The sequence below is a fragment of the Aedes aegypti genome, chromosome 3 (assembly GCF_002204515.2).
Source record: "Aedes aegypti strain LVP_AGWG chromosome 3, AaegL5.0 Primary Assembly, whole genome shotgun sequence".
In the NCBI taxonomy this organism is placed as follows: Eukaryota; Metazoa; Arthropoda; class Insecta; order Diptera; family Culicidae; genus Aedes; species Aedes aegypti.
In genome coordinates, this window is record NC_035109.1 from 292294348 (window position 1) to 292304036 (window position 9689).

The 9689-nt window shown below is 39.4% G+C and overlaps 1 protein-coding gene across 1 annotated transcript; it reads left to right on the top strand.

Moving 5' to 3' along the window:
* Positions 1-285: 285 nt before the first annotated feature.
* On the top strand, positions 286-3597 carry LOC5563814 (zinc finger protein 2). Its single transcript, XM_001648050.2, has 5 exons — positions 286-540; positions 596-715; positions 2149-2469; positions 2540-3212; positions 3270-3597. Exons 1-5 carry the CDS (start codon positions 436-438, stop codon positions 3527-3529), a joined length of 1479 nt encoding a protein of 492 aa, XP_001648100.2. The 5' UTR covers positions 286-435; the 3' UTR covers positions 3530-3597.
* Positions 3598-9689: the final 6092 nt, after the last annotated feature.

Sequence of the window (9689 nt, forward strand, 5' to 3'; positions counted from 1 at the left end):
GAGCACTAACATGAAAAGGTCGCCAGCGACCAGCGACGTTTTGGTCTCTCGAAATAGTTGAGCGAAGTTTGTGTTCGTTCTTACTATTGTCTGCACTGACAATATCATATGTAGAAAACTGGATACCCCAATTGATGTCAAGCAAAATTCATCTCTTTCAATTTTTCCGTGTGTTCGAAATTCTTGTTAGAATAACATAAATTATTTTGAGTGTATTGAAAAAAAAACCCTATTGCTTGTGGATTTTCGTTTAACGTGTGCTTTTTGTTTTCGTCTTTTTCGTGAGTTGCAGAGTAAGTTTTCTGCCTTGAATTCTAGCAAAGCGAAAACAATCGAATCCGAACAAAAAAGCGCAATGAGTTTTGTTTTTTGAAGTTTTTCAGAATCGTTTGAAGCTTGATTCGATCCTGCCGGATCGAGCTCTGCTCGGTTAACATGGACTTGTGCCGAGCTTGCGGAGGAAGTGCCGCCACTAGTCAGGATGAGGATGAAAACATCAGTCTTCTTATCGATATCTACAACAAGTTGACCGGAGTACAGGTAGGTCGAATAAAATACCTTCCAAAGTTTACGATAAATATTATTTCAATTTTAGCTATCCGAAGTCATGGATTCCGGTGTAATGATATTTTGTGGCGATTGCACAACCGAGCTCAACCATTTCGATCGGTTTCGGAGGAAATGTCTTGAAACATATCACCGGCTGAAGGATGTGGTAAGTGCTGTCCAGCATGGTACCGCAAATACGGGTGAAATTGATCAGTTGGGTGAAATTGATGAACGTAATTGTGTGTCCTACAAATGTAGAAATTTAGATAGGTATTGCAAAATCGCAATATATGTTGTGAGTGGCACATCCATGATTTACTTCGGTATTAGATGAACCTATTGGAGGAATTCCTGGAAGAGCTCACAATAGATTTCCTGGTATAATCCCTGATGGAATTTTGTAGCAATTCCGGAGGTTGATGAATTCGCGAAGGAATCCATATGAAATGACTGGAAGAAAAACTGAAAAATCGGCTTAGTAATTCCTTCCTCAACAAATTTCGCCAAAAGATCCAGGTCGAATCTTCGAGGATTTTCTTGTAAGAACTGTAGAAATCTTTGAAAGCTATGCCAGAGTAACTACTGGAAAAATCGGCGAAAGAATCAATGAAAAAAAAAAGCTCTTAAGGAAATCTTTGGATAGTCTCTGCGAATATTTCTAGAGTAGTCCGTGTGAATGTAACTGGACGAAAATTTCTAATAAATTCCTTTAATTAATTCTTCCTCTCAAATAATCGCGTAGATCGTGTAGATTTTTTCAGAAATTTATTCAGTGAATCTTTTGCGTTTTTCAACTTTCTGAAATTATCGTTCAAAATACCTTAAATATTTCAGTCAAATATTATTTAAAGGATGTCTTCAAAGGCTACTTCAAATTCCTGCAAAGATTATTCTTGAGATTTTTAAAGAAAACCCTCAGATTTACAGGCATGTATTCAATGCTTTACCATGGAATTTTCCATTATTTAAATAGGAGTTCCTTAAAGAATCTCTCTAGAAATTACTCCGAAGGTTTTTTCAACTTCTCAAGCCAATGATTTTCAAGGTCTTCCATGAAATTTTCCAGTAATTCCCTGTTTTTTTAGGATTCTTGGAGATTTTCATTCAGGACTTCATTCAGACTTAAATCATGGATTTCTTCTACGATATTTCCAAAAATTACTCCCGCAGAGATTGTACAAAAACTGTATTGGAAAATTCTTAGGTTTTTTTTCTGGATTTTTCGTATTATAGTTTCATTACTGGAAGTATACTATACACTATAGTGTTTGATATCGAGAGGGATTCGCGATAAGGGCCTATCTGACAATTCAATAACAATGAGAAAATAAGCAATGAAATTCTCATGTGGAAAACTGAAAACTTTTTTTGAACGGTACGCATCCCCCGTGCAAAAACAGAATCGGGTGTAATACCAAATCAGAAGCTATTGTTATGCAGACTATATAAGTCGTTGAGTAAAACATTGTCTTCTTTCGACTTCAAAACTAAGTTTCTCTATACGTTTTAGTGGCGACAAAGATGAAATCTAACACGTGGCTTATGGACAACTCCTTACAAACTTATAGACGTCTAAGAATGTATTTTCCCATCTTGTAGAAAGTTGAAGCTTGGCAAGAAGACACAACCCTGTTATGTGAAGTGAAAATTGAAGGTGATGACGAACTTGGCATCCTTCCAAAACCCTCCACTAAAGATGAATCTCTCGAGAATTTGATCAAACCGGATACGAAGGTAGAGTATCCATTGAAAAAGGATGACTCAGAAGACGAGGACGAAGATGATAACAATAATGACGACGACGATGATGATGAAGATGATGAAGATTTTCTTGTTAACCATGCCGATAAGGGCAATGAAGACGACGATGATGATGATGATGATGATGAAAGTGAGCCGGAAATCGAAGAATCAAAGCCAGTAAGTATTTTCTAGAATTTCGATAAAACGTGATTCTCTTAGACTTATACAACGTTTTTGCGTCTTTTAGCAACCTAAGAAGAAACGTCGAGATACGCGAGTCCGAATACGTAAACGAAGCAAGGCGGACAAAAAACCGCCCATGAAATTCCTCGACTGTCCAAAATGTCCCTCGAAGTTCTTCTACCAGCATCGTCTCGAGGCTCATCTACGTGTTCACGAAGGCCTGAAGCCGTTCCTGTGCAAGCTCTGCGGCAAGAGCTTCATTACCTACCGGAACTTCAAAACCCATCACATCCAGAAACACACCGATACCAAAATCGCCATTCCTTGTGGATTCCCAGGGTGTGAGCAGGTGTTCGCTACCAAACAGGGAGCCAAAAACCACCGGTTACGAACCCACGACCCGAACTACCAAATGCCTGAACAGACACCATTTATTTGCGATACCTGCGGAAATTCGTACACGACAAATGGTGGCCTAAAGAGGCACAAGTATACTCATAATCCGGAGGAACTTCCCTACAACTGTACTTTCTGTCCCAAAAAGTACCACACCCGATCCAAACTAGTCAACCACATGAAACGCCACCAGGGTATATTCGACTTTGAGTGCCAACATTGTGGTCTAAAGAAAGCCTCCAAGTACGAAGTCAATCAACACATCAAGAATGTGCACGAGAAGCACACCAGAACTGAACCCATACCCTGCACGATCTGCCAGATGGTGTTCAGTAGCAAAAGTAAGTCCCATCATAAGCCCCAAACGTTCCATTCTAACTGCGAACCTTTGCTTTCAGCTTGCCTTAAGCGGCATGTTGATGTGGTGCACAGGAAGATCAAGAGATTCAATTGCTCGGTTTGTGGATTCTTGTTTAGTCAGAAGGATCATCTGAACCGGCACTTGAAAAGCCATAAAAGACAGGGAGACATAGTCAGTTTGCCCGTTACTGCTCCAGATGGGTTACAACCCGTTGCTGTTACAGATGGGTTGCAGCCCGTTGAGGTTACAGATGGGCTACAGCCCGTTGCTGTCACAGGTGGGTTAATGCAGCCATAGTAGCATTAAAGTTACATATTGCAGCCAATTGAGCACCAGTGTGTAATAAAGAAGTCATGAGAAATATCCGTGTTGAGTTTTGTATGCTAATAGTATCACATAACATTATCCGTGGTAGAATCTCCAGATACAACAAAGCAATCATCCTAGTACTCAAAGGAATTTGTAGATTTTCCAACTTTATTCAAAGAAATCTCCAGATTCTACACGCAAAAAAATTGTGCGGTAAGAACTACCATTTTAGGGGGTTAACTTAAGCGCTCGCACCGGCATTTTTCAGCAGACCAGAATTGCGCTTGATTCTACTATGTCTGTAGTCGGAATCAGAGTGTTGTAAATTATTTCTGTCAAATGTACCAGTACTGCGGTGGGGTGTACCGTAAACATAGTAAATTGGTCTGAATTTTCATGGTAGTTTTAAGAATGGGCGTAGTCAGCTAAAATAGTTATTTTTACCACAGAATTTTTTCCCGTGTACCAAAGAGTCTGCAGAGTTCTCAAAAGAATGTACATATTCTCCAGGTTTCTCCAAGAGAATCTCCATTCCCTCACAATAAACTCCAGATTGCAACAAAGGAATCTAGATTAGACAGTTTCACAAAAATCAAAATGTCTGGGATTCAACCAGTCACCCCCTAGTCCTAGTTGCCAGTGTTGATAGACTCACACTCAAAATTTCAATCAATACGCTCTCCCGTGAGAGCAAACTCATTAGAGATCTGCTTCGCAAATCTCACGCTTGAGATTTTGATGCAAAATCAACTCAATCAACTCAAACCGTAAAAAATGATTCAGTCGCAAAACCCGGCAAAATCTCGTGAAACCCGAATGTTGTTGTTTACGTTAGAAAGGAATACTATAATATTACCAGACTAACAAGAAATTATGCCATGTGTGAGTAAACTGTGAAAATACGAGACAATGAGTCAAAAAGGTGAGCCAACTCATCCATGATTTTTTGACTGCTGAGTTGCATGATTGATAACTCACGCATGAAAAATCTCAAGCGTGAGTTGTAAGAAATTGAGTTTTTCACAACACTGCTAGTTGCAATACTAAAACAAATTACCAGACAAATTTTCATCCAATTCGGAGAAGATTAGGAGGTGCCTCAAGTCGAATTTGTGTTTTTTGGCTATTTTTTACATTTAAAAAATTCTAACCAGAATTTGGAAAAACGAAAATCAAAATAAACACCACTATAACGTATTATTAGTACTTTACAACTTTTGAGAACACTGTATGCCGATTAGAGATGGTTTTGACCTCATAAAATTAATTTCTGTTCATTAAAGTACCTGTAAAACATACATTTCTCTAGTTTTTATTCTACGAGATTCTTAACCTCATGCCTAATCATAAAAGTTCAATCGTAGTATTATTCCTTTGTCATTTCTGAACATTATTGTAGTACATCATTTTTGTATCCAAATTACAGATAAATTGTAAAAAATCATCGGAAATACGACATTCCTCATTCCCTGCATTTGGAACTGCTGCCAAATGGCGCAATTGCTGACATGTTACAAAATTGAACATAGTAGCTTTGCTTTTCCAATGATGGATGATGATTGAAGAAAACAGCTATCAAATGTCATCAACGCAGTCGTGTTTCAAACAACATTTGCATTTGATGCCAAGCAATTACATAAGTGCTATAGCCCCGAGGTCATGCTTTTTGACTACTGATCTTAAGGATCAGAGTTTGATTACGGGAGTTCATTTAGAGTGTTGTTTTTGCCCTGGACCAAATGACTTAAGGCCATCACCATCACGATTCATTGTTCAAAAGTGTGGCTGAGTCTTAATCAATAGGACTCAAAAAATTCTCCCACTCCTAAGTGAATGAAGTGAAATGCGAAGGTAGTGATTTGCACCTTTAGTCCTTTTTCTGTGCTGCAAATAATAAACATTGGTTACACTCGAAAAAAAAGAATCATAATTGAACTCGGGAATCTCATCTCGATCCTCAAGATCGGTTGTCGAGAAGCTTGACCTCGGGGCTATAGCACATATATAATATATTGGAGGCAAGTGAAAGTAGTGAGATCATTCAGAGATGCCAACCAGCTTGCTGTGACCAATTCTATAGGCCTCTGCACTGTTTTGATTTTGTATGGAATTTTGATGTTTACTGGCCTTGTTGTTTACAAGTTTCCTGAAAGAGTGAAAGAGAGGCAATGATTTTTGTGCAGAGCCCTCCGACGCAGTGGATTCTACAGCTCACATTCTCCCTCTGCTTCAAAGAAATTGTAGTTAATAAACAAATCTCGCATAATTTATGATCTCGCCCTAAAAGCCATCGGTAACCATGTGTGTAGCTCGTTGTTTCAGAGCATTTGAATGGATTTACACGTTATTTAACAACTCTATCGTGAAGAAAGGATCATTCTCTACCTGTCAGTGGTGTTGGTTTGGATGCTTACTCATTAATTTGCTCAGAAACAACGAGCTACATACATGGTTACCAATGGCTTTTAGGGCGTTATCTCAGATTATGCGAGAAATATAAATGGACAGAGTTTTCAAAACTCATTTTAAAATTTAAGAACATTGAAAAACATAAGTATTTTATTTGTTTTGATCATCTTTATTGCCTTTCAAAACTGTTCATGTTCTATATGTTGGGAGAAAGCTACACGGTAAAAAATCAGCACGTTCGATTGAATAGATTGATCACTTGACTCAATTCAAAACACCAATCACCATGATTTGAAGAGTTCTAACTTTGGATTTGATCTACTGTCTCTCGAACTAGACCCTGAAGTGAAAAGTCGTTGATTTTGAACATCATGTCTTTTGTGAGAAAGCAATCATTGACAGCTCGTTGTAGAAACCGATTGAGAGCAATTCTACCCCTTTCAACAGATGCGAGTTGGTGTCGAGGTAAGACACTAGACTTGCACTCCGAAGATTCGTGGTTCATATCTGGGTCAGGCGGAAATGTTTATTTTAACTTTTTTTTATTTCAAATCAAAACATGCAACGTTGAATTCAAGTGCTATTACCTTGATTTTGTCAAGATTCAACAGTAGTGCAAATCCAAGTGCAGAGCTATTGATAGCATGGTGCTTATTTTTTACCGTGTAGTGTCCGACCCCTTGTAGTCTAGTGCTTTAAATGTGAGTGTGCTGCCTCTCGGTGTCAACCGAATTGGCGTGCTGATCGTTTGTTGTTTTTTAGCAGTGAGGCTATCAGGTCGAAGTAAAGTGTTCCGTGTAATTATTAACCACAATAAAGATAGTTATAGTTTTATTCTGTATTCATGGTGTCTTCTTCCAATCACGTGAAAGTCCCGTAGTATGTCCGGTTCGGCTGGCGGGTGTTCCACTGTTGTTGTGTAGCAATTTTCAACAGGTAATGGTCCAAGAGTAAGGAAGAAGATCCTGCGCGAGTTTGGTACTTTGAAAGCGGACACAGATTGTCTGTGGTGCGGAAGTGAACTTTAGTTGTTATAGCTGACATTGGTGCGTGTTAAAGTTATTGTTATTACGCTTGTTGCGGCTGTGAGGAGCCAAATCGTAGGTTTTCATAATTGATACCGTGCCCCTGAAAAGTTTAGGATTTTTGAATTGACTTACTGAATATAGTTCGTGAGTTTTTTTGTTGTGAATATGGCAGAGGCGAAAATAACTGTGGAGCGGCTGAATGACACTGATGGAATCTGAGGCGGATAGGGCTGGGAGAAATGACCAGGACACGGGTTCTAACAATAACGAACAAGGTTTATTAACAGGAAACGGTCTGTACACTTCGGTGTCTTGATGTGGAATGGGGTTGAAAAAATAGTGCGGGCGCTCACGTCAGTAAACGCTACTACGTTTACACCCCCTCTCGTTGGGACACTCCTAGCATCTTCCGAAGTTCCTCAAATCGTCCAACGTTCAAGGCCTTTGTGAAGAAGTCAGCTAGTTGGTTTACGCTCGCAATCGGTTCGACTAGCAACTTCCCAGCAGCAACAAGATCTCGCAGAAAATGATGCTTGATGTCTATATGCTTCACTCTCTTGCTCTCCACGTTCTTGGCCATTTTATATCCTGTAAATAAAGAATAAAATAATATGTTAATCAGTCCACAGTTAGGGAAGTCCCCCTTCTGCGCCAACTGCAGCCAGTACTTATACCTCAGAAATACCGTAGGTACGAACAGATAAAAGGTACCAAGCCAAAAGGCAGAATAATTAATATCTCTTGAGATAGGTAGACATGACAGTCCTTCCCCCTTTAGAAACTTTCTAATAACTCTTTAAAAGCCAGCTACAAGTTGCAACAACTCATACAACGAACAATCGAAAATATATCCAAAGAATTCCACGATCTTATTTTCAATACGCAAATTTGCTAATTCCAAGACTACAACAAAACATTCAAATCATTGGATTTTACTGCTCAACATTACAAATTCGTTTGACAGCCTTTAGCTTTAGTGTTGACAAATTCGTCAACACTAAAGAACAATTTCGTTCATCTCCATACAGCAATCGCTTCACAAAAGAACAACTATGTTCACAATAAACGACAATTTCGTCAGCTTTGAAGAACAATTTGGTTCAACACAAATTGGCAATTTCACCACACTTTCAAAAACAGATAAAATTGGCAATTCGCCACCCCAAAGAAACCCGATTATTTTCAACACACGTTTCCATGATCCTCGTCGCCACTTTTATATCCTGTAAATAAAGAATAAAATAATATGTTAATCAGTCCACAGTCCGGGAAGTCCCCCTTCTGCGCCAACTGCAGCCAGTACTTATAGCTCAGAAATACCGTAGGTACGAACAGAGAAAGGTACCAAGCCAAAAGGCAGAATAATAGACCATTTCCGTCAAAGAAATTTATTTGCTCATGAGCTTTCTTTTAATTTACTGAACAAACTGGCGGCACGACAGTTCGCCCCACGGTCCTCTACATTTTATTTCTCTCCGATTTTTATCAGGCCCCTTTTTCCCCTATGATTTTATCTCCACGTTGTGGTGAATTTTGATCAGCTGTTCCTCTGCGGTCTCCACTCAAGCTTCTGGATTTACTCCAATGATTAAGATTTACTCTGGTGGGGCAGATCATTGATGCGTGACACTAGTCCTCTCTTTTATTCTTTCGCTATTCTTATGGCCGCACGGGACGTCATCATAATCACCCAATCCATTTCAAGAAGCAAATCCCAAGAACCACTCCATATATCGATGCGAAAATGTATCACTATGATTCTATATATGTAGTGCACAACCCGATAAATTTTCAGCTTCATTGGTTCACTAAAACTCGAGATTTGCTTCCACATAGTTTTGATGATTATTGTTAGAGTGAGACGAAAGATAGGGAAAATAACACGGTCTCCCGTGTCCCCTTATGCAGAGCACATAGTGACGTCAGCCGGAAAATAAAAGAAAGAAATAGTGGCACGTATCAATGATTTGCGCCACCTAAGTAAATTCAGAACATTGGTCTCTACTTTGTTGATCTTCGAGTTTGGATGCCTACTTGTTCCTTTTTTGGTAATTGTGATGACTGCAATCCCCACATCCGTCCCGGAAACGCCCTTGGTGCTGGTGCTGGCCATTCAAATATCTATATTTGAACATCGGAACCTTAATGTTAATACAGTCATCTCTCCCTTACTCGATATTTTGTATCTCGATATCGAGTTAGAGAACCATAGTAAAAGTTGGTTTTCATGGCTACCTCGATGGTCCCTTGGATCGCAGTTGCATTGATTTTGTGTTCTGTAACTCGATACCTCCCTAACTCGATGGTCCCTTCAATATCGAGTAAGGGAGAGATGACTGTAACATATTTCCCCATTTTATTTTCAAGACCCCAAACGTGGAAAAACCATCAGGAAGAGAGAAGTTGCTGTTGTGCTCCAGCTAAATAATTTCCGAAGAGGGTCCTACCCAGCAGTATGCGGCGACGCCATCTTTCCGAATCCAACATGTTCTAAACAACCGTTGGATACTCAAACGCATTTCAATGCGGATACTAAAATGATCTTGGCTGCTGTCAAATCCATTAGGTGGGATTGGGGTTGCCATATACGTGGTCCTACCCTCCTGTTTTTTTGCGGCCAGTGGAAAATTGGCAACGAAAAATTTCACTGTATGGCAGCATACCGTCTTTTAAGATATTTGATCCCAATTTTAAATCCGGAACATTGCCGC